Source organism: Rattus rattus, chromosome 7 (genome assembly GCF_011064425.1).
Source record: "Rattus rattus isolate New Zealand chromosome 7, Rrattus_CSIRO_v1, whole genome shotgun sequence".
Lineage (NCBI taxonomy): Eukaryota > Metazoa > Chordata > Mammalia > Rodentia > Muridae > Rattus > Rattus rattus.
The window spans coordinates 130,504,106-130,528,717 of NC_046160.1; the positions used below are offsets into that span (position 1 = coordinate 130,504,106).

At 59.1% G+C, this 24,612-nt stretch overlaps 1 protein-coding gene across 1 annotated transcript; it reads right to left on the bottom strand.

Annotated features, from left to right (window-relative positions):
* Positions 1-2,327: 2,327 nt before the first annotated feature.
* Positions 2,328-24,527, bottom strand: Jag2 (jagged canonical Notch ligand 2). Its single transcript, XM_032908547.1, has 26 exons — positions 24,445-24,527; positions 23,910-24,260; positions 16,953-17,010; positions 15,225-15,476; positions 15,067-15,127; positions 11,710-11,840; positions 11,509-11,628; positions 11,240-11,353; positions 10,888-11,001; positions 10,624-10,737; positions 10,485-10,531; positions 10,199-10,372; positions 9,327-9,477; positions 9,093-9,245; positions 8,903-9,016; positions 8,584-8,697; positions 8,371-8,484; positions 8,144-8,260; positions 7,692-7,719; positions 7,528-7,613; positions 6,919-7,032; positions 6,713-6,828; positions 6,081-6,329; positions 5,397-5,528; positions 4,119-4,275; positions 2,328-3,960 (listed from the first exon to the last, which is right to left on the bottom strand). The coding sequence occupies exons 1-26, from the start codon at positions 24,508-24,510 to the stop codon at positions 3,464-3,466; spliced, it is 3,744 nt and encodes a 1,247-aa protein (XP_032764438.1). The 5' UTR covers positions 24,511-24,527; the 3' UTR covers positions 2,328-3,463.
* Positions 24,528-24,612: the final 85 nt, after the last annotated feature.

Genomic DNA, 24,612 nt, shown 5'->3' on the forward strand with positions numbered 1-24,612 from the left:
CAGGGCAAACCCAAGGCCAGTAATAGCCTCAGGGTAACAGTGCAGGAAGACAGCTCAGCATCTAAGTGAGCTTTCCTCTGGTTGGCCTTCCTGAGGGATGAGCCTCTGTGGAGCTGACTGCCCAGCTCTGCAGAGGCAATGGTCTAGTGTAGGAACAGGATTGCCCTGGGTCGAACCCTTGCCCACGGGAACCCTGGTGAATGGCCTACATTCCACTACAGTCAGTGGCCACAGTGAGAGTGGAGACTCCAGACAGAGGGAACTGTGGAGTGAGCTAGGGAAGCCAGACCTGTTAGCATAGCTATGAGCACGAGCCAGTCTGTTCCCATCCCAGCTGGGTAGCAGGTTACCTGAGTGGAGACCAATTCTCAGCCACTGACTAAGCCTGGCTTGAGCAGGGAGCCGTTTGTCAGAAAGGCCTGGACCCTGAAGTGGACCCGAGACACTAGACAGTAGATGTGGCAGAGGTGCGGGCCTGCAACTTGCGCACATGTGGGCCTCTAGGGATGCCAGCTCTACTCGTGAACTCGATACACACATCACACGCGTGCCACTCCCACTTTGGCTTCCAGTAGTACCTTACCTTGGGCAGGCATGTAGTAGACATCATCCTATGAGCCATCCCTGATCTATGGGGCCTTCCCTGGCACCATTCGGGCAGCCAAGAACATGCATACACACCCTTTAGGAAAGATTTAGCAGCGCGTGCGCGCGCGCACGCACACACACACACACACACACACACACACACCTGCTCGTCCTAAAACCGACTGTATTCTCATGGTACTAGGACTACCATGACAGGCCTTCTACCCAGGACTCTTGGCCGCTGATACCATTTTCATCCTCTGTCCCCCAGCTACATCTGGGCTGTGTACGTGTGCTCACATGGGGAGAGATGTATGGGTATGTGTGCACACACACTGTGAAGACATATAGAAGCCTGAGGTCAACCTTGCAGACCTTCTCAGAAGCCGTCCACCTTTAGTTTGAGGCAGGGTCTCTCGGTCAGTAACTGGACTCGGTTCCCACACTTCTGCAGCAAGGCGGTACCAACTGGACTCTCTCCCTCTCTCTTCAGGATCTGGTCATCTTCTAAGGATCATCTCCTAGTTCCACGGTATCCACTGAACTTACACGAAGCTTTCATTGGGGTCCATATTCTCTTCCTTTCTGTGGGTTCTGCTCAATTCTGGCCTGTCAGTTCTTCTGAGGCATCTGCGTTGAGCACAGTGAGCAGCCTTGCTCCATGGTTGTTGACTGAGAGCCCTACTGTGCACACAGGTGTCTCTGCAGTCTGTCCTTCAGGCTGCTGGTCACAGGCCAGGCTTCCTGTTGGTCTGAGAGTCTTCACTGTTCGATGACCTTATAAAGTCATCTATGAGGCCAGTGGGTAGAATTCTAGGAATGGGGGGGGGGAAGTTGGTACTCATTTCCTTCATGCCCTTGAGGGCCTCAAGCTTACCATTTAAGAAACGTGAAGCCTAGGGGCCCCTTTTAGCCAGTATAACCATGGGAACGTAAGTTTCACATCTTACCGAGTCAGGATGAAGACCACCCTCCCCGGCAGCCTTGCGTCTGGACTGCGCAGTGTTATTGCTGGTCTAGCACTGCTCCAAAGAGGCTGGTGGGAAGACGGCAGGTACCGTGGAGACTCCTCACATACACTGCAGTGTAGAGAAACGGCACAAGGTATCCCAGAAACCCTGTCAGGAGCCAAACCAGCTTGTTACCCAGCGAGAAGTATGGTGAGACCCTTCCTCTCGAGAGCCAAGCGATCTTTCTGCTCCTCAGAGCTGAGGATGCTGGCTTTGCTCTTTACCTTCTGCTCGCCTCTGTCCCAGGAGGCAAACACTGTATACAAGCTGGCAGGTGGTCCCCGGATCGGCTCCCAACACCCAGCCCCAACCGAGGCCACCACTGCTCATTCCTTAGTTCCCACGTTAGATTTAAAGACAATAGGGAACTGGCCAGAAGCCTGTGGCGTCCTTGGGCTTCATTCTCTCAAACCTAGGGTCTCTTAGACTTGGTGAGTTCATCGTTCCTGATGGTGTCCTATCCCATAAAGCCCTCTCTTACCGATGTTTAGAGGCAGGAGGCCAGGCAACCACACTCCCCATACCCTATTCCCCAGGAGGGTTCCCCTAAACCGGTGTCAACTACAACCGGACTCCAGCAGTGCCCGAGCGACAAGTCACCCACTGTGCTGAGGTCAACAGAACCACCCGACCTCAAGGATCCCACATCAACGTGGCCCAACACCCAGGCCATGTCCCACCTCTGCCCGTGTCCTGGCTGCACGTAGAGAAAAGGAACATCACCCAAAGAACAGGGAGGCCAAAACGTTTAAGTTATTAAATCAAATATACAGAGTGATTCATTTAATGTGTACATATTTACAGAAATGCACTTTCACAAGGAGGGTGGCCGGGGCCGGCAGGTGGGCAGCGGCCTGGTGCCCACGGCAAACGCTGACAGCTGGGAGGGGGTCTGTGTGAAGGCACTTGTCACAAGCTTCAATACTGCCGCCGTCCCGGGAGGGACACCGAGCAGTTGGGAAGGGCACTTCTGAAAGCACAGTTGGAGATCTCTGGAGAGTTCTGGGCAGGAGGAAGCAAGGACAGCAGGCTGGAGGGGCTAGCCGAGGCATGGGCCAGGTTTGCTTGCGGCCTTAGGCCACACCAGTGACCTCCAACCCCACTGACAACCACAGGCGCCACCAACAGCTATGGTAACCAGCATCACACGGGCCACCACGGGTCCCACTGACAGCTACAGGCCAGTCCAGCAGCCAGTGCCACTGACGGCCATGGGTGTCACTGACAGCCAAGCCACAAGCCAATAGCCACAGATGTCCCCCTAACAGCCACAGGTCCCACGGACATCCACAGGCCAGGCCAATTGCCACAGGTGCCACTGACAGCCACAGGTCCCACTGAGAGCTACAGCTAAGACAACAGCCACAGTCCCACTGACAGCCTCAGGCCATACTGTCAGCCACAGGTCCCACTGAGAGCCACGGGCCACACTGAAAGCCACAGATCTCACTGAGAGCCACGGCCCAGCCCACAGGTCTCATGGGCTTTTGGGCCTTGAGCTAGAGAGAAACCCAAATGAGGAATAAAAAAGAAGATTCTGTAAACAGCGACAGCCCGTGGTAACAAACATTATACGATTTGGTGAGAACACAAACACGCCCGCCCTGCTCTCCTGCCACAGTGCGTGCGGACACGGAAACCTTACAAAAATAGCAGTGATCCGAGAATACTCCGTTGTTTTCCGCCTGACAGCCATTGAATAATTTATACAAGGTTAAAGAAACGTAAAAAATAAACATTTGTTTTTTGTTTTTGGTTTTGTTTTTTACACAAAATAAAGAAACTATGCACACGGCCTTGGCCTCCTACGGTCCGGGAGGCAGCGTGGTGCTGGCAAGGGTTCTGGGTACCAGCCTGGAGGCCGGCTACTCCCTGCCAGCACAGCGCACATCCTTGGTGCTTCGGACGGCGCGGTTGTCCACTTTGGGCCCCGGAACCCAGCAGGCTGGCCTTCCCAGGGAGCAGCTGGGGTCTTTGGTGAATTTGTGTGAGAGGAACTTCTCTGCCTCTGGGGAGTCCCCATCTCCGCGGCTCAGCTCCTCATCCTCCTCGTCCTCCCCACCAGCCCCGTGGCTGGCCAGCCCAGGCAGTGCCTCGCCTGCCCTGCGGGGCGGCGGTGTGAAGTTCTTGCACTGGTAGAGTACGTCCTTGTGGCCCCCGGTTCCCAGACCACTGCTGCCTGGCCGCTCAATGGGGTTGCGGATGGGATTGAGCGGAGCCCACTGGTTGTTGGCGCTCTCGTCCCGTGGTAGCCGGCTCCTCTCACGTTCTTTCCTGCGCTTCCGTGTCCACCACACGCAGATAACCACACAGGCAAGCCACAGCACACTGAACACGCTACACAGCACAGGTACCAACAGACCTGGAGAGAAGGAGAGGAGGCAAACATCCCATTGGTCCACACAGACCGAGCAGGGACTCTCTGGTTTCCACAATGGAGCTCGGTGGCAGTGGACACCTCATCCCTCTGAGCAATTCACACCGGTCTTGAGTCTGCGAGCCCCCACGACCCCAGCTTACCTGTGGAAGAGCCACCCATAACAACCGTTTCCACCTTGACCTCGGTGACAGCCAGCAGCAGTGAGCTGTTTCCTCTCTGGGTGATGGCAGCCACAATGGCATGGGCTGTGCTCTGGATCAGGCTGCTGTCGGGCAGGTCCCTTCCAGGGCTGAAAGACTGTGGCAGAGGATGACACTGGGGGGACAGCCCAAAGGTACCCCTTCCTACGTCCCAGGAGCCTGTCATAGCCACTGCCCAAACTCTGATCGGGTCCTAGCCTGTACAGAGGGCTGCCACGGGTAGAGCTGAGTCCGTGCTGTACTACACACGGCAAGGACCTGAACGGACTTGGAGAACAAGAAATGGGAAGGTCGGTGAAGTTGGATCTTGATGTAGAGATGCGCCAACCCAGACAGATGTGGCCCAGCCCTACCCCTCTCAAACACTTGTATCCTGTATGTGGGCTGCAGGCCTTTCTCAGTCCGCTCAGCTCCCAGATCTGCACCTGACAAGCTACACCAACAAAACCAGCCACGCAACTCTATCTCTTCATGTGTGCTGGCGCCCAACCCGCGCCCAAGCAGTTTTCTCTTCTCCCCTCTCTCTGAACACTGTACACCACCATCACCACATTGTCACAGGGATGCCTTGGTCTCCTGCCCCACCCACCCCTTTGTTAACCCCAACCCTGCCTGACCTAGGTGGTCTGCCCTCACCCTGGCTTTCACGGCTACCACTTCCGGAGGTCCTCATTTCAGAGTTCCAGAGCATCCTCTCCTACCTCCTTCCACACGCTAGGCAGGGATCTATTCTAGACCTGATATCCACGGCTCCGGAAGCCAGGCCAAAAGGAGTGGCTCATGTCACGTCTGAAACTGTTTCCCACCAACCTGGTACCCATCCTGTCATCTCTGCCTTTCATACCACGCAGCCAGCACTGCCTCGAAAGGACAAGCTCCCGGTTACCATCACTGGGCCCTAGACCATCCTGGAGATAAACGCCAAACCCACATCCTTATTTCTTTTCCAGTAAGCAGCTGACCTTGGTGGTCCCTCCTGCTGCTGTCTACGTGCATACAGCTTCCCACACAGCCCCACTCAGCTGTGGAGGTGCCCGAAGGGATACCAGATCTGTCTCCTATCTCAGTTCCCTCCCAGCCCCCGACCCCAGTCTCCATCCCGCCATGTAAACGCTTCCCCTCCTCAAGTCTGCCACTGTCCTGCAAGATGCCAGAGCGTCGCATGCAGCCACTGAGGGTCTAGAGGTCTTCTCAGGGCCGGTCCCCACCCACACTCACCACAGCCACCTCCACGGCACTGGCCCCTGAGGATGCGCGGTCACAGAGCAGCAGGAGGAGGCGGTCTCGTGCCGCCGCCCTCGTGGCGGGCAGGGCTCGGATTCCAGAGCAGATGGCGCCCACGGTGGTGCCCTGGGCAGGTAAGCAACATGTTAGCAGGGCCTGGGGCCAAGATCTGAGACCACTCGTCTCTCTGCTGATGGGGTCAGGGGGCTCCATCCAGGAAGCAGAAGAGGGACAGTGGGAGCCTATCCTGCTCCTGACCCAGTCTGTCTGTAGGCAACGGGAGGAGCTCGGAGGAAGTAGGGGTTGGCAGAACGGGCACCGTGAGGACCAAGCTCCTCTGTTCTAGGGAACAGGCAGAGGATGGGGATGGGGCACTATCAGAAACAGGGACTATCCTTTGAATGGCAATCCAAAGTAGAATGGCCCACCGTTTAGGCCCTGTAGTCTAAGCTCCTGGGACACTGGACGCGTTAGCAGTCTTGACTGGATCGTCCCCCTACTACCCACCTCTCTCGTCCAACAACGCCTAGGCTCAGTGCTTTCTCGTGTGAGCCCACTGGTGGCCATCTATCTGGACATCCATGGGCTTCTTCCAGACTAATGTGAGCTGAGCCATGAGCAGACTATTATCATTCTAGGGATAAGCGTGGGAATCCTGGGTGCCCCAGGACCACCTACCTGAGGCACTTGGTCACGGTTAAAGCGCAGTGTGAGGCGAGCACAGTTGTTGTCCAAATGGGTGGTCCGTGGCAGACAGGGGGTGCTGGGGGGCAGAGGATCCTCTGCTGTACACTCCCCCCAGTTCTCACAGGGGGGCTGCAGACACTGACCCACGGCCTTCTCCCGGCACTGCTGCCCTGGTGGGCACTGGGCACTCAGAGCACTGGGCTGAGGGGACAGCAGACAAGGCTTCCATCCACACCATACCTGGAAGAGACACACCCAGGAGACACGTGGGGACGGGAGGCACAGACGGGCACAGGCAGCCCAGAGAGACAAGGCATGAATGAGTCAGTAAGTTTCAAGCTCTACTACCCAGGGGGCGGCTCTAGGGAGGCCAGCAAAACTCTACTCCAGAAAGGACTTTCTGTCAAAACAGAAAGAGCTAGGCAGAACCTAGGAGTTCACCAAGAAGAGAGGTAGGCCCAAGACCTCCCAGCTCATCCCCTAAGATGGCCCTCAGGAGTGGGCAGCCTTATTAACCTACACCCCCCACTCCTGCACCAGCCTCTTGGTAGCTGAGTGAGCCTACAAGTTCAGATTACTCAGGGTCAGAGTGCAAGAGGGGGCGGAGGAGGGGCTGACCCCACCTTGCTGCAGTCCCGGTGGCCATCCAGGCAGCGGCAGCTGTTGCAGTCTTCTACCCAGGAACTCCCATGTGGGAAGGACACGCCCCGGGACCAGCAGGGCCTCGTGAATATGACCACTGTGGTGAGAAGGAGGAGGTTCAGCAGAGTATCCAAGCGCGGGAGGGTGGGTCTGGTGCGTGCCCTGGCCACGGTCACAGGCAGCTTACCTTCCTGGCATCTGGGGCCGGAACGTCCTGGTGGGCAGCTGCAGCGGTACCCATTGATCTCATCTACACACGTGGCTCCGTAGGCACAGGGTGAGGACTGGCACTCATCGATGTCTGCAAGGAGAGCGGCTGCGTTCTCAGGGGTGCGCACCCCACACGGGGACCAGGGTGTTGGCGAGGCAGGGGGCTGGAAGGTTGTACCTCAGACCAACCAACTGACCAACCCACAGCTACCTAGGCTGCCACTCTGCTAGCCTGAAGCCTTCTAACCCTCAGGCCCTCACCCTCCTCCACTGCCTCTGTGCTCCACTCTCTCTGAGGTGGCCGCACCCACAGAGACATCCCCGCAGTCAGAGTGAGCGGGAGCATTCCACCCTGTAGCCCATCTCCCTCTTCCCAAGATGCAACTGGCTCTTCAGGAAGGAACTAGGCGCCCACAGGATGCAGACATGAGAATGAAATGGGAAGCAAGAGAGGGCTGTGGCCACATCATCTATCGGGACATGGGTGTTTATGTTCCCCAGCTCTTGACACTGGGGTTGTCAGGAGTGGGGGGGCCCTAGACAAATCCCCCAATCCCAACCCCTTCTATCCACCTAGGCTGCTTACTGATACGGCAGTCAGGACCCGCAAAGCCAGGTGCACACTCGCAGCGGAACCAGTTGACGCCATCCACACAGATGCCTCCGTTGTAGCTGCAAGGGAGAGGGTGGCCATAAGGGGACCCCCATGATGGGCCCTGCCCCCCACCAGCCTCCTGGGCCGCCACTCACCAGGGCAGAGGGTTGCAGTCATTGGTGTCTGGATTTAAGGGGAAAGACAGGGCGGTTATTTCAGTACACATTTGCCCGGCACACCTCTGCAGCAGATCTTTGTGTCTGGGGTTCATGGGTAGATACTATCCTGTCCATACCAGCCTGGCACAGCCAGTGGGATGGCTCAGGAAGGCTCAGGACCCCAAGGCAGGCCACCAGGAGTGGGAACTATAGTTGGAATGGGACCTGTGTCTTAGCAGGAGCCCCAGGCTGCAGAGTGATGGCTCAGGGGAGGTAGAAGGACATATGTAGCTCCTGCACAGGGGCTGAATTAGAGACCGGCAGGGCAGGTCTCAACAGTATGGATGTGTGAGGTGGGCAGGGGGAGGGGTTGGTCTTCCAGGAAGTCGGAAGAAGTGAAGTTAAGCAGAACCCACAGGCCTCCCCCACCTGAAGCCCCTCCAGCTCACTGTGTGTGCAGGTGCGGCCCTCCCAGCCATCCCGGCAGATGCAGGAGAAAGAGTCTCCACTGCCCACACAGGTGCCTCCATTCACACAGGGATTGGGCACGCAGCTGCTGTTCTTGGCTGCAAGGAGGGAGAAAGGACTTCTTGTGATGCCTGGGTCGACCCCAACATGGCTGGAGCAGGCAGCCTAAGGGCTGGGGGGAGGCAGCCAGCCCAGGCAGGGTGCTCACCAATCGTGCAGGTGCTACCCTTCCAGCCTGGGGGGCACGCGCAGCGGAAGGTGTCGCCGCTGTCATAGCATGTGCCACCGTTGCTGCAGGTGTAGGCGTCACACTGGAACTCGCCTGCAAGCACACAGCCGCTCAGCGGGCAGGCCATATTGACCACAGCAGGGTCCTGGCAAGCGGCCCCTCTGCTCGTTTGCAGAAACCCCGGGCACTTACGCGAGTGGCAGGTCTTGCCCTTCCAGCCATCGTCGCAGACACAGTAGAAGTCATTGACCAGGTCATAGCAGCGGCCGCGGCTGTGGCAGGGGTCGGGGAGGCAGTCGTTGGGATCTGGGGGGAGGACGCCGGTCAGCGGGGGTCACCGGCGCTGGGGAGGGCTTCACGGAGAAGAGCGAGAGCTGGGCCCAAGCACATGGGAGCCTGGGATTCCACCCCATGACTTCAGGCCCATGCAGGCAGTGCTGAGTAGGACACAGGGGGTAGAGCCAGGCCTTAGCCAGGGGGCAGTCCAGGTAAGGCAGGGGTGCAGACTCACTGATGTCACAGAGCTCTCCTTCCCAGCCACTGGGGCAGAAGCAGCGGAAGGAGTCCACTTCGTCAATGCACGTGCCCCCGTTGCGGCAGGGCTGACCCATGCAGTCGTCGATGTCTGCAGGAGAGGTCAGGTGAGCTGTCCCCGTGGCTGGCCAGCTTGCCCCACCCCGCCCGCTCTGCGCACCACTCACTCTCGTGGCAGTAGGTGCCCGTGAAGCCGCTGTCACAGATGCAGGAGAAGTTTCCCCCAGGCAGGCTGACACAGTGCCCGTGAGGACCGCACACGCCGGAGGGCGCAGCACCATGCGCCCTGGACCCTGCCTCGAACCCGCAGCCATCGATCACTGTGGGGAAGAGATGGACAGGATGGATCAGACCCATCTCCACCTGGGTTCCCACCCGGCCTGAAGGGCTGCATCCCGCACCTCTACATGCCCCACCAGGGCATGTCTCCCTGGGCACAGAGCAGTTCTTGCCGCCAAAGTCTTCTGGGCAGGCACAGTAGTAGTCATCCTCAAGGTTGTAGCAGCGAGCACCGTTGAGGCAGGGGTTTGGTTCGCAGAGATCCACGTCCACCTGCAGATAAAGGGTGTCCCGCTCCAGATAAAGGCACTGTTTAGCATAGACAACCAGGCCTCTGGGCCTCAGACCCAGCAGTGCCGAGCTGAGCTTGAAGCTCCCGCCCGCCCGAGAATGTCCGAGCACCATCAGCTGGACGGAAACACCTGTGGGCCACCAGCCCCCTCCTGCCGCCCTCGCCTCCACAGCAGCAAAGCTTCCTCTGCCTCCCACAGACAGCATCCGGTCTTGGCTCCTCCTGTCGGCAGGAAGGCCAGCTTCTGACCCCCATGTTGCCAGGCCGCCTTCAGAGCCAAGAGAGGTCCTTCCTACAGCCAGTACCACCATGCCCCGTGGACCTGAAGCCAGGCCTGTGCCATGGGCCGCTAAGAAGCCTGTGAGTCCAGAGTAAAACCATGTATAGCTCAGGGCATGGGTGGTCACCCAACAGGGGTCAGGGGTAGCAGCCGTGAGGAAAGTCACCTGTTTCTTCCCAGGCCCACCCTTGACCCGTGATGGCCCCACGCCATCAAATACGTGATTCTGCCTTTGGGGAGAGGGTCTTCTTGCAGGCTTCCCCCGGGGAGGGGTGAAGCATAAAAGATTGTCCAGACAAAGGGATGAGCCTGACTTTGGTGATACTGTGAGCACCCTCCCAGACAGGCTTCGGAGTACAGAGTGGGCAACACTCCCAGCACACCGTGAGGCGGCTCCCACCAAAGCCCCTCCAGGTTACTACCTCACAGAGCGGACCAGAGAGGCCCCGTGGGCAGTGGCAGCGGAAGCCATCCACCAGGTCCTCACAGATGCCACCCCGACGGCAGGGGCTGCTGGCACACTTGTAGTACTCTAGTTCGCAGTGACGACCTCCGAAGCCCCGTGGGCATACGCACTGGTACCCATTTACCAGGTCCTAGGCGTGTGGACAGGTGGGTGGGTGAGCGGGCCTCATACAACCCTCCCTGATCCCTTCCAGCCACCCTCCACCCTCCCAGATTTGGCAGGGCACGGGGCAGCCTCCTCACCTTGCAGGTGCCCCCATGCTGACACTGCCCATGGCAGTCATGGATTTCTAGAGACAGAAGGGCACGTGCGCAGGGTCACGGGGGGGCCCTCTGTGTTCCCCAGCCCCACCCACCTGCGCCGCTGCCCACCCATACTGACTGATGTGGCAGTTGGCGCCCTTCCAGCCCGGGAGGCAATCACAGTAATAGCCGCCAATCAGGTTTTTGCAAGAAAAAGCATTAAGGCACGGTTTCCCTTCACACTCATTGGCGTCTGTGAATGAGACAAGGGGAGCTGTGGGGCTCCGGCCCCACTCACCCACTGTGACCTGCACCTGGCACCCGCAGCCCCAGCAGTGCCAGCAGTAGCAGACGCATGCACAGCACACAGCCCATGCACAGACGGCCCCCGGGGAGCCCTTACCCAGCTGGCAGGTAGCCCCCACCCACTGCTCCGGGCAGATGCACTCGAAGCCGTCCACCTGATCCACGCAGGTGCCACCCGCCGCACACGGATTAGAGGCACACTCATCGATGTCTGCAGGGGTGGGGAGAGAGAGACAGTTGCGGCCAGCAAACGGGAGGGCGAAGTCAATGGCGTGGGGTGTGGTCAGTGAGGGTAAAGGGACGCAGTACACGGGGGTCTCAGTGTGCAGGGAGGGACAGTCCCATGTAAAGAGCCAACTGTTGTTTGGCCACGGTGTCTGTCTGCCGTGCATTCAACCACACCCCCAAGTGCTGCCCACTCCTACCTTGTGAAGCCCCCAGACACTCACCAAGCGCACAGGTGGGTCCACTCCATCCCGACGGACAGTGGCATTCAAAGCCAGACAGCACTTCGTGGCAAGAGCCCCCGTTGGCACACGGGTTGGAGGCGCAGGCATGCTCAGCTGCAGAACCAGAGCACGGATACAGTGATACCCCACAGGACTCAAGCACTCCTCCCCAAGCCCACGAGACCCAGAGTTCACTGGGGTACAGCCCACTGTACCCCAATGAAAAACAGGCTCAGCCGGGCTCCACGAGAAACAGCATTCCAACGTACCCCGTTCGCAGTTCTTGCCCAAGTAGCCATCTGGGCAGGCGCAGAGGTATTGGTCAGGCTCGGCGTTGATACAGGTGCCTCCATTGACACAGGGGTGGTGGCTGCCACAGTAGTTCAGGTCTGGGCACAAAGGCAGGGCTCTCAGGGATGGGCCTGGCTTCGGGGCTCAAGGCCTGGCCCTGCCCACTGCCCACCATCTACCTTTGTCACAGAGCAGGCCACCCCAGTTGGTCTCACAGTCACAGTGCCAGGGCTCCACACAGCTGCCATGCACGCAGCCAGGGTAGGGGACACATTCATCACAGAACTTGCCCTGCCAGCCGTAGCTACACCTGGAGGATGGAGCAACAAGGCTATCAGCTGGGCAGATGAGGAAGGGATGGGCACACGAGTGCAGGCCGCCCCTATTGGGTCTTGGCCCTAGAGAGCAGCTCTGAACCAAGCAGGGGTTACGGGCCGCTGGCCGGCCTCAGTCACGGGCATTCCCGGCCACTGGCCGAGATGGTCTGCCCAGCTGTCCCGTCACTCCCCCCTGAGCTATTCTAGGACTCAGCTCTGAGCCAGGCCCCACCAGCAGGCGCCTGGAAGGAAGGCCCAGCCGGGGGAGGCCCAGGGGTATAGTGCCAGGTCCTGCTCACCAGGTGCTGCTGGGGCCACAGCAGCAACCGGGATCTAAGAAGAATGAGAAGGATGAAGAGGCATCAGGAGAGATCCAAGGGCTCTATGACCTTGGGTGCCGCCCATACCCTCACTGCTATTCAAGGGCAGACAGAGGTTCCTCTGACTCCTAGTAATGTCCGACCCAGGGAGGGCCACGCTGAGTGCGGCTGAGCCCAAAATGTAGACTCAAACGAAGATCTTGTCAGAAGCCATAATCTTAAGACCTGGCTCTGACCACACTGTGGATTACTGTCCCCTCCGGGGAGTCCCTCAAGATATAGGTAAGTGGCCAACACAGAGCCAGCAGGTGAAGAGTACAGGGCTCCAGTAAGGCTGCCCTCTGGGCCCTGGACAAGACTCTGGGGGCCCCTTCCTTAAAGGCTAAGGTCCTGCGGGGCAGGAATGACGTGCAGGCCGCGTCACTTCCACGCTGACACCCGACACAGGAGTTATTTTTATAGAAGGAAAAACCACAGCCCTTCCTGAGCTACCCTGGAGCCACGCACACAAGCAGTCATCAGCCCGGCTCACCCAGGCTCACATAGGGAAACTGAGGCTGACCCCAGGATCCAGCCCAGAATGTCCAAGGCAGGTCCCACGGTTGGTCTCCCAGCTCTCCTTGGGAGTCTTCTCTCCAGGTGATATGGGGAGGTTGAGGGCAGAGCGGGCTGTGACTAGCCCTGGATCGTCCACCAGGGAACACCAAGGCTTTGAGCCCAGACCCCGTTGAGTCCCAAGGGCGGGTTCTCCACCCTGGGTGGGGCCATCCCACACCAGACCCCACCTTGTGGCTTTCCTGCCAGCCGTTCCAGGGCCTGGGGAGGGTGGCAGGAAAGCGAAGCCATCTCCGCAAAAGCATCCGGTCAGGGAGGGGCGACCTCTGATGAAACCTGAGCTCTTGACAGCAGGAGGCCACTTGGCCTCACCCTCTGGCCCACCGCCCCCCTACCCCTTCTCCCTTCCCCGTGCTCCTGCCTGTGTGCTACCCACACGCAGCCTTCCTGCATGGTGGGGAAGTTGACTCATCATCTTTCATCTCCCTCCAGGACCGACCACACGGGGATGCTGATACAGACTCAAGATGATACACCTTGGGCTCTGGTGTGGGGTTAAGGGTAGGCTCCTGTGTTTCTCCCCATGCCCAGCTCCAGCACACTGCTCAGAGCCAGGCTGTAAAAGACTACCCCCGGGGCAGAGAGCTATCCACATGGACAGTTTCCGCTGCCTATCCCGCCCTCGTTTCCCTCCTTGGATGTGGCTCCTGGTATAAGAAGCTGGCCCATCCCGAGCCAGGTGCCCCTCATACTCGCTGCCTTGAGTCCTCCTAAGCCTTGCCTGAAACCACACCGTGTGCACGCGGCATTGGGGACTTCTCCCCTGCACATCCGTTTCGTTCTGCCCAGCGGCCAGCCCAGCAGCTGAGCGCATCACCATCCGGGCCAATGCCACCATAGCCCCCAGCCCACCTTGATTCCCCACTCCCTGGCTATCTCCTTTAGACCAAAAAGTACACGTGCCTTGTTGTCCTCATCAGAAGAGATCCAAGGGGTGTACCCATGGCTTAGGGGGCACCCGGGGACAGTGAGAACCAAGATGGCAGAAGGGCCTCACAGCCTACAGCTGTGGCTCCACCAGCCTGAGAAGCCCATCTTCAACCCTTTCCCTACACCCTCCAACCCCGCAGGGCGGCCTCCCCAACGCACACACCTCAGAGTGTAGAACCTTTGCTTCTCTCTCTCCTCTACCCCACTAACTTGACCTCACCACCTCCATAATACTTCCCGAGCCCCAATGGCTTCCACTCTGCTCTAGGCTGCAGGACCCCCTCTAGGTCCTTACCAGTCTGTCTGCGGACCTCCAAGTGCTACAGGCAAAACCATTCCCAGCCCCCCTTCTCCACCTGACCTCCGCCACATTCTGTGTTGCCTTAAGGCCAGGTCCATCCAAACCACCCTGTCTTGCACGCACTGGCCTGCCTCTCCCGTAGCCATCCCTACCTCAGCCACCACCGCTCCACAGTTTAGTGGCTCAAGCTAACAGGCTTGCAAGGTCCTGCTTGACCGCACCCTCTCACTCCTATATCAAACTCATCATCAAATCCCTGCTCCTGAGAATGTCTGCGGGTCCAGCCCGCCCCGCCACCCCACTGACACATCACTCTCCTTTTGCAGCCTCCCATATACCTTGCTCCTCACTGCCACACTGTGTGGATCTCCTCAGCCTCTCTTGATAGGGCCCCTCTTCCCCCTGGGCCTCTCTCTGCAGAATCATGCCAGTCTCTGCCACTAGCACGCCACCTTGACTTGCTACTGTGCTCGCCTGGGCAGCGGACTCCTCACATTTATGTAGCATTCATGCAAACATGCACGCATGCACACCACATACACTCACCACCCACACACACACACAAACACACACACACACACTCATGAACACTTGTATATGCACAAACACTTGTGTACAAATGCAAAACATGTGTGCACACGTGCATGCACACACATGCACAAACACATGTGCACACACTTGTACGAGAACATGCATGCATGCGCACACACACGTGTACAAATGCATGCACACACACACACACCACTTACACGCCACATACATACACCCCCTTAACCTCTGCCTCTTAGTGATGTGACAACCTGGGGCCACCCTCCCTTGTCCTATGGAGAAAATGCCACTGGACACACCACATGCTCAGGACAGCACTGCCCCCTTCCCCATGGAAAGGGCAGGGCTCCATTCCAGCTCTATAGCCTCTGACTGCCTGTGTGGTGGGCAGCTGGCATGAAGAGGCACATACTCCATGGCCTGGGAAAGGCCACAGGGTGCCCCAGCTGCTGCAGGCTCAGCAGCAGCTCGGGTGAAGGAGAGAAGGGCAGGCGTGGTGCTCACCTGCACTCCCCAGGCACAGTGCATCCCCCGTGGAGCAAATTACATCCTTGTTTACACACGGCTGGAACAGAGGGGCAGAGAGAGGCACAGCTGCAGCCAGCCATGCTAGCCCTGCCATGTGCCCGTTCCCATCCCACCCCGGGACACAGACCCCTCACCTTCTTTGCACTCCTTGCCCATCCAGCCATCCATGCAGGCCTTGTTGCCGTACTGGTCACAGGTGTAGTGGCCGAAGAAGTCGTTCCGGGGCCGGCAGAACTTGTTGCAGGTGGCACTGTAGTAGTTCTCATCACAGCGCACTCGGATCTGCAGCTCCAGGTGTGCCACGTGGCCGCTGAAGTGCAGGCTCTTCCAGCGGTCCTCAGGGTTGATCATGCCAGCATGGGACACCCGCTCAATCAGCAGCTCCTCTTTGGGAGCAGCCGAGTTAGCCAGCAGCAGCGGCTACCCGGCAGTCCCCCAGGAATGCCACACAGACCCTACCAGGCAGCCTCAGGGACAACAGGGTGGCCGGGCACAGGAAGGCTGCCACCCCTGCAGGAGCCAGGGGCAGAGGGACACAGTCCAGGCCCCCACGAGAAGGCTGGGCAGAAGCTCTAACCAGGACCCTGTAAGCTAGCACTCCCGTCCCACTCTCACAGAGATAGGGTCAGGAGGGCTGTCCGCCCTAAGCTTCCTTCCACACTCACGGGCACCACAGCAGCCCTGGGTCACCATTTCTCTCCTCCTTCCTGTTCTGCTGCTGGCTCCCAGAAGCACCCTACTGATCCACCCTAAGACAAAATTCTGGGACCCTAGGTTGGACTTTCCACAGCTGGGCCTCCCGCTGCACGGAAGCAGGCTGCCCAGCACCAGCCGCTGCTGTCTGAGGTTTTCTATGGCGGCTGCTCCTACAGTCCTCCTGCTCCACGTTTTCCTCCTACAGCCCTAGCTGGGCACTCAGTGCCTTGGGCTAGACCTCTGCCAGTGGGCTTTGCACTTTTTTGTTAAGACCCCTGACTGCCTTCCTTGGACCTTGGCTGACCCCTACCCTGAGCTTCCTGCTCTCCCTGTTCGCCTATCCTTGGCGACATCACTGGGCCTGGGTTTCATCCCGATCATTGTGCATTGCTCTGGAAGGTCTCAAGGGTTACATGTGATCATAACCTTGGGTCTACACCAGCAGCCACTCCATGCCTCTACCTTAGCCCCTCAAGCTGCCTACTTCAGCCTCTTCGTCCTGATGCACTCAGCACCCTCTTTGTTGGCCTTTGTTTTGGCCTTGCAAACTCTTGTCCGCACGGGCAGCCAGGACAAATACATCCCCAGGAAGAGGCTCCCTACTCCAGGAGCCTGCTTGACCTGAGCCCAGCCTCACTGACTGCTTCATCCCCCAATCACAAGAACTCTACCCAGATCCTCCAATATTCGCTTTGATCCTGTCTCTGGGCCTTTGTACTCTACTCTGCTCGAGGAGCTTCCCCATTTGTCCACAGAAAACGTCCACCTCTCCACTAAAAGGCTGAGATGATTCCCCCGGCCACATACACAGACCACACACAGAACAGGCAGCTTTGAAGCGGTGACCCTCAAGCTTCATGCTCTAATGTTCCAAGACAGAGAAAACATCACAAAGCCAGAGAGCGGCTTGAGGGTGTCCCATTCCCCGGGGTCACCAACATGGGCCTCAAAAGAGTGCCCTGAAGACACCAGGAGAGAAGGAGCAAAGCCACAGGTGTGGAGAGCTCCTTTCGCAGGAATAAGACCTTCTAGCCTTATGAGTCTTTGCTCCCCAGCAGACAGAGGGCCATGAAGCTGGTCACAAGCACTCTGGCCCAGGGGACCAGAAACGCTTGCTGGCAGTCTCCCCCCACCCAGCCGCTTCCCCCAGTACAGGGCATACTCACCATCTGGCGTGGTGTCATTGTCCCAATCCCAGGCCTCCACGATGAGGGTGAAAGAACGCTGCAGATGCAGAGGGGAGCTGGTCAGGTGCCTGAGGCTCCCTTCCACCTGCTGCTATTCAGGATGGGGGCAGGGAGCAGGACCCTGGCCATTGTGACTCTGGGCTGCTCAGGCCTAGCAGAGAACTGTCCTGAGGTTCTGCGGTACCCTCCCATCCCCATCCACTGGCCTATCTCCTCTACAGACCCCGCAGATTATCCCTGGCTGCACCTCTCTGGAAGCTTTGGCTCCTTGCTCTTGGGGTCCCTAAGGCCCAGTTCAGCTCCACCCAGTGCAAGCTCCTGAAGTCAGCAAAGGGTGAAGGGAGGAAGGGGCTCAGGCATTTGTGGGCAGAGCACTTCCGTTGGGAATATATCCCTGCACCTCCCTGAGGTCTGAGCTGAGGTTGAAAAATCACATGGTGCTATACGCTTTAAGCCCACTTGAGAGGGCGGTCCCCTGGCTACACGGCAGTCACTCTACCAGTCTCGTGGAGGGGCTACCCAAGAGAAACAACCGCAGAGACTACACAGTCAGTCTCATAACTGTCACCCCAGGGCAAGGGTTAGGAAGGGCTCTTGCTGTACAGGTGGGGGATACTGAGGCTCAAGAGGCCTCGTGCTGGGCACAGCCTCAGTCCGTAATCATGGCTGGCCCTCGCCATCTGTCCCTCCTGCCCCAGGCTATGGTGATGAGTACTGCTGTGATCCGTTACCTTGGCAACAGAAGACTGCCCTTGTGAGAAGGTAGTCTGAGCCCACCCTGACCTTAGGCACCCCTTCCTCTGCAGCTTGCCTATGCTGAGGAAACCTCGTGCTTTCCTAAATGGTTGAGAGTCACTGGCCATTCCTCAGCCCTCAGAACCCTCCCCTCCCCAAGACTCACTGGAGCCCCATCTAACCTGGGCTAAGCTCTAGGCTGGCTTTCTAGAACTTATTCCCCACTCAGTCTGTCATAGCCAGCCTCACAGGGCCTCTGTGTTAGAAGACTCTGTCCTTCCCCTATCTGTTGGCACCTCAGCACGAACACTCTCACCTCCTACTCTGGTACCTCCTCTAAGCGTCTGTCATCAGACATAGGGCCTGTGCCATGTGAACAAGGCCAAAAGCAGAGAGCCACTAGACCCCTGCTTCCAAGAAGCCACTACCAGGTTCCTTAATACCATCTGAGTCCTCCTTAAATCCTCTTCCCTGTTCCCCGTTTCCCACTCCCACCCTAACCTGCTCCTTTCCCTGGTTTCTCAGCAAGCCTCCTAGCCCTATGCACAGAAGCCTTAAGGAATCCCTACTGGGCTCTCCTCTTCTGACTGGGTGCAGGCTCTCCAGGGCTCTCTACATGCCGCCCTAACCACCTGGAAAGCCATCCTCAGGGCCTCTGTTTGGCCAAGGCTAGCTCCCTGGAGATAAACGGGGTCCTCAGTCTCTTCCCAGGCCTTCCCTGCCCCTTCAGTCCTTTACCCGCCTACTCATTAGAGTGCAGAGCAGAGTTCAGATTGCCTACAGCCCCTGGACCAACAGATGGAGGCAGAGAAAGTGAGGGACAGGCCCAGGTCATAGAGCCCCAGGAGAAATAGGCCATAGCCCAAGGGAGGAAGAGGAGCGATAAGAGGAGGAAGAGAGAGGTGGAAGAGGAGGAAAAAGAGGAAGACAGAAGAAGAGGAGGAAGAGAGAGGAAGAGGAGAAAGAGGAAGAAGAGGAAAAAGAGGGGGAAGAGGAAGAGGAAGAAGAGGATGAAGAGGATGAGGAAGAAGAAGAGAAGAGAAAGAAGAGGATGAAGAGGAGAAAGAGAAAGAAGAGGAAAAAGAGGAGGAAGAGGAAGAAGAGAAAGAAGAAGGAGAAAAAGAAGAGGAGGAAGAAGAGGATGAAGAAGAGGAGGAGAAGAGAAAGAAGAGGAAGAAGATGAGAAGAGAAAGAAGGGGAGAAGGAGGAGGAAGAAGAGGAGGAGGAAGAAGGGGAGGAGGAAGAAGGGGAGGAGGAAGAAGGGGAGGAGGAAGAAGGGGAGGAGGCAGGGCCAAGAGAGCGAAGAATGTGGAACAGAGAAGGCCATAGCACAGGGTTCCAGAGACCCTCACTGGATCCCATCAGAACAAGTGGCCAGTAAGATTTGAGGCCATCTGGTTTCACACTCCCTCAGCTGTTGCATAGGAGCAAGGAGCTGATGTGCTGTGGTCAGAGGACAAGGCCAGACTGGGCCTGAGATCACTGCCATTGCTGCTGCTGCTGCTGCTGCTGCTGCTATGGGGCAAGCCCACCAGCTAGGTTCAGAGGCAACAGCCACAGGGCAGGCGTACGATTCCCTGCACACACCTGCGCTTCGGATGATCCAGGGAACACTCCCAGGAAACCCACGCCAGCCACACAGGTAGGGTTACCAGCACCTCAGCCTGAGCCCACGGCTCCGGTTACCTGCTCCCGAGGGGACGTGGCCCGCCCGCCGCCCGAGAGGGCCTGTCGCCCGCCAGCTGGGCTCCCTACACCTGGATGGCAGGAAGTCATCCAGAGAGAACCTGAGCCAGCAGGCAGGCGGCACCTGTGGCTTCACCCCACCTGCCGCAGTGGCCCCCCAGCTCCTCCCTTCCCCCAGCTTCCAGTCCCACATCCCTTACTACAAATGGCTGTGTGCATCCCTGCCTGGGAACCCACATCCTACCAACTGACAGAAGGATAAAGGCGACTGGACTGGGCTGGAAGCCTGTAGGATCTTGGGGGCTCTTGAGTGGGTGGGTGGGCTGGGAAGACTGGAGGACTGTGGGAGAGACAGAGAGCTACCACCTGCCCGGGCTCACCAGAAAGCAGACAGAAAATCCTGGTCCCTCCTCCTAGGGCAGCCCTCCTGGGTCACCTGCCTGACAGCTTCTGGAGTTCTATACAGTAGAGCCTCTTCCCAAAGGACACACCCCCAGCCAAGTCCATCACTGCTCAAACGCCAAGTCTAACTGTAATCCCCTCGCCCAGCGCTTGCACAGGGCTAAAGGGACAACAGACAAACACAGGAAAGGCAGACTGAGGGCCAGGTGTGCCACTTGGCCCTGTGGCCAGGGTACTCAGTGGCCCGGCCTCAGGTACAAGGCTTGTTCTGCTCTGGCCGTCTGTCTTGGCTCCTGAGAGAGCTCAACGCTTGCTGCCAATGTACAGAGCCGTAAGCACAGACACATTTCCTGAAACCAGAGCTTTGAAGAGGCCTAGGCCTCTGTTACCTTTGTCACCCAAGGGATAACCCACCCTCTTAGGCTCCGGGTCTCTGGAGTATGGGAAGAGACAGTAGGCCAACCCATGCCCGAGCTTGGACAGGTGCACCCCACATCCGAGACCAGCCGAGGCCTAGCCTCGGTGCCCTGGTTCACCCGCTGCTGGTTCCCAGGCTCCTGCTGTGAGGGAAGCAGCTAGCCTGGGATCAGGATGGATATGGGACACCCAGCTCAGGATGGGGTGTATGGACAGGGACTACTAGTTCAGGCCTCGGTCTGCTAATAATGATTCCTTCTGGGTTTGGGGGTGATTACGGTCCCTTACTTCCTTGCTGCCAATGTCCTCTAGCCTGAACTCTGGCCTGGCTCCCCAGGATCTCCTGGTGGCCCAGCTCATTTCCCACTCCAACCCACACGTACAGCAATCACCCCTCGCCCGTTACACTACAGCTGCTTCTTCCATTCACTCCTGTGGGCCAGGGACTTAGGCCCAGTCCACTTCTATGTCTGAATCCTCCACTGGCCAGGTTAGCACTTTCTGCTTCATGGAGCCCCCCCCACGTTGCTGGCTATGGAAAGTCTTACCAGGCCTCATGCTACGTGGCCTTGATCAAGACGCCCAACGTGTAAGGGAGATGGACCGTCAGGTACAGAACAAGGGAGCACCTGCCCCTAGGTGCAACCAAGGAGGACTCTTGGTCTTATGGGGATGGTGTGAGAGACACGTGCCTTAGTGTAGGCTATACTGAAGAGGCCGTTGTCCTTCCCAGTCCCAAAAGGCACAGAGGGCAGGGTGGTCCTTCGGTGTACACGAAAGGCACACATTCTAGAATAGCCCACCTTGGTCAGGTAGGGCCGGGCCCTTTGTCTGTGCTCTTAGATCTGTTCCAGCACCCGCGGCTGCCACTACCTACAGCTACCTTCGGCCCTCTGTCCTACTGACCACCTTGCCCTGCCTCCTTCCTCAAGCACACACATGGCCGCGTGCTAGACAGCCAGTAGGGGGAGAGGAAGGGCTTACGCAGCACAAAGCTACATTGGGGACTTCAGGAGAGGGCAGACTGGGCATCCTCAGCTAGCTTCAGGAGTCCCAGTGTAAAAGGCACTGCCTCTGTCTCAGGGAAGGGCTGCCAGGTTTGGCTCTTCCTGCCTCAGAAACCAGGGCCGCCTCAGACCCACCTCCCTCCCACTCACGACCCCAGAAGCACCACGGAGCCCACACTCTACTGTGCCACCAGTCTTCCGGCTCTGACAGTGCATAATCATCGGCCTGTCCCCAAGGAAGCAGACTGGAGCAGGGCTGCACCCTGGGCTCAAAAGGCAAGCCGGTCCAGGCAGGCCTGCAGGTGAGACCTCTTCTCCTTTGGCAGCCTATCCCTAGCACAGCCCACTAGATGGGCCAGCAACCACCTTGCTCCTCGTTTAGCCAATGGGGACCTCACGCGTATGCCAGCCACCAGACCCCAAAGGAAAGCTTCCGCTCTTCTCAGAACTCTCCATCAACTACCTGCTCAACCCACAGAGCTCAAGCACGCGTGCTGAACGTGGCCTCCCCGCTGCTAGGTATAGGCAGGCACCAGAGCCACTCCAGGGAAAACATACATCTCCTGAGGCCATCTGCAACATGCACAACTGATGGGGGTTGCTGCGGCTTTCCACATCGAAGAATCCACTCAAAGAGGCTCTGAGACACACGCGAAGCCACAGCTACCTCGGTGCGGGCATAACTGTGAGAAGGCTGTGCCTGCTTGCCTTCCACACTGCCCAGTCTTTCCACAGGGCCCTCCACCAACCCCAAGGAACCCAAGTCCCAGCTGGTTCTTGCTGTCCCTGGGTACCAAATGCTCCAGTGGGCACCTGGATTCCAAATGTACCCTGGCCTATGGGACAGAGACGAACTTGTGGCAAATCAAGCAGTATGGCCGCAGGGCTGTTGCCAAAGAGCGGAAATACCAAGGTATTGGCATCACGGCACCAGCTCCGTGCCTGGCAGCCAGGTCATGCGGCAAGACGGGAGAAGGGGAACCAGGACTGCTCCCCCAAACACAAGATACCCTTCAACCTCCAAACTGGTATCCAGGCTAGAAACCTGCCTGCTCCTGAGGCACCTGAGGAAGGCAGATGGGAACAGAAAGTTAAAATGTCCCCAAGACCAAGTACCAAGACACGAAGGAAGGCAAGGGCCTGTCCCATCCCGTTCCACACCAACCGGCTGGCCAGCGGGGCAAAGAGCCACGAGGGACACGCGTTGGCCCGCCACATTCCTCCAGGCCCTCCCTGCCCCCACACCCACTGCTGCCAACTCGAGCAGAAAACACATCCTCAGGTAGCGATTTGGAGCCACGCTGGCTTGGGCCCAAGTGCAGATGACAGGCTGTCGGCCCTGCTCAGACCTGCCTGCTGTGCTGCTGTGGGGGCGAGGGGGGCAGGGCCAATAGTAACTGCCTAGGGCCCCTCCCATGCCTGCCCCTGCCTTTTTCCAGCTCAAGGGTAAACTTCCTATCACAAGCCCCCAGGGTCCAGGATACCTGGCTAAGCAAGGGGAACCTACATATGGGGCAGGAGCCTAGGGGAGAGATACCGATGGAGGCACAGGCTGGGTGGCCTCAAGAGAGAGAGTTGTCCAGAGCTCAGAGCAAGAGCAGAGCAGGGCAAACCTGCCCATCCATGCCTGGCCCCCAACGGAAGTCTCTTTCCGGACCAAGGCACCAGGTAGACCCACTCCCATGGCTCTTCGTAGGTGGACCAACCCCACGCAAATCCTCAGTCAGGGAAGCTCTTGGGTCATTTACCTGATACCCCACTCTACTCCCTAGTCCCAGGCCTCCAGAGCCACCCTTACCAGCTGCTTTTAACCGTATTCACATTCACATCTTCGCCTACCTAATTTCACACCTGCAGACAATCAGATATGGGTACCAGCCGGGTCCAGGAAGTGAATAAAAGCAAGCAGCACAAGGCTCCCCACTCCCAGGCCTTTCCACCACAGGCACCGGACCTGTCTCTCCCAAAGCTGGATCCCCACCACCTTTCTTCCTAGCATGCCCAGGCTTGGGTTCCTGCCTGACCTGACCACCCCTAAACAGACAGGATGCTTCCCAATTCCAGAAACAAGCAAAATAAAACATCCGCAAACAGCGGTGCCACAGAGGGTTACGACTGGGAGCCTTGTTACTGTCTCTTCCCTTTCGGGGGGGGGGGGGTCTTTCCATCTATAGCAGCTTCTGCCAACACACACAATCAGGCCATCCCTGTGCAGGTCCCAGGCGCCTGTCCGTGCCCCCGGGCATCCAGGAAACTGCAGGGCAGGAGCAGGCTGGCCGCGGGCCCGGACCGCTCCGCCAGGGCCTGCCCCGGACCAGCCCCAGCACGCGCAGCGCACATGCCTGCACAGCCTGCCGGGCCGCAGGCGCCTCGCACCTCCCCACGCATTGACACGCGCAGGACGACGTAGGCACACTCCGAGGGCCGCCGTGCACGCGGACCTTGGCTACCCCACCCCGTCGCGACCCCAAGCCTATCGGGCCCCCGGGAACCCCGCGCGCCCACGTGGCCAGGCGCGAACCTGGTCGCCAGAGCACGCGCCCCAGGCCCGCCCGCGGCGCGGCGCCCGCCGGCCCCGCCCCGTCTGGGCGCGCGCAGCCCGCACCCGCGCGGCCGCAGGTGCTGAAGGGACCGCGGCGGGCGCCGAGGCGCGTAGGGAAGCTGAGTGCGGGGGGGAGGGCGCACGTACCGGCCAGGCGAACTGAAAGGGAATGACGACGAGGCCCGGGTCCTGGTGGCCGCCGGTCCGAGACCGCGCGCGCGCTCGGTCTCCCGCAGCGCCCGCCGGCGGCAGGTAGAAGGAGTTGCCACCCAGCACGGGCGTGGCGCCGTAGCCGTAGCTGCAGGGCCCCGTGGGCGTCACCTTGGCCTGGTACTCCTTAAGGCACACGCGCACGTACGTGTCGCACTCGTCGCGGCCGCAGCCCCCCGCGCGCGTCGTCCGGCCGTCGCCGTCACAGCAGGCGCCGCTCAGCAGCTCCCCGTTCACGTTCCGCAGCGCGCTCAGCTGCAGCTCGAAATAGCCCATGGGCCGCGTCGCCTAAAAATAAGGCAGCTCAGAGTGCAGGGAGGCGCGGGCCGGGGTCGCCGACTCCACCCCGCCCCCACCCTCGCACCGTTCCTAAGGCTCCGGACCGCGGCCGCTTGTGCGCCGCCTGGCCCGGAGGAGCGGCCCGGCCCGGTGCGCCCCGTCCGCGCCCGTCGCCGCCGCGCGCCCCGCTCACCTGCACGCATAGAACCAGCAGCAGCAGCAGCCGCCGAGGCAGGCGTCCCCAGCCGCGTGCCCGCATCGCCGCCTCGACCCCGCCCGCGGCCCCGCCGCCGCCGCCGCCGCCCGCGCCCGCTATAGCCGCCGCGCCGGCCTCCAGCGCCCGCCCGCCCTCCGAGCCCGG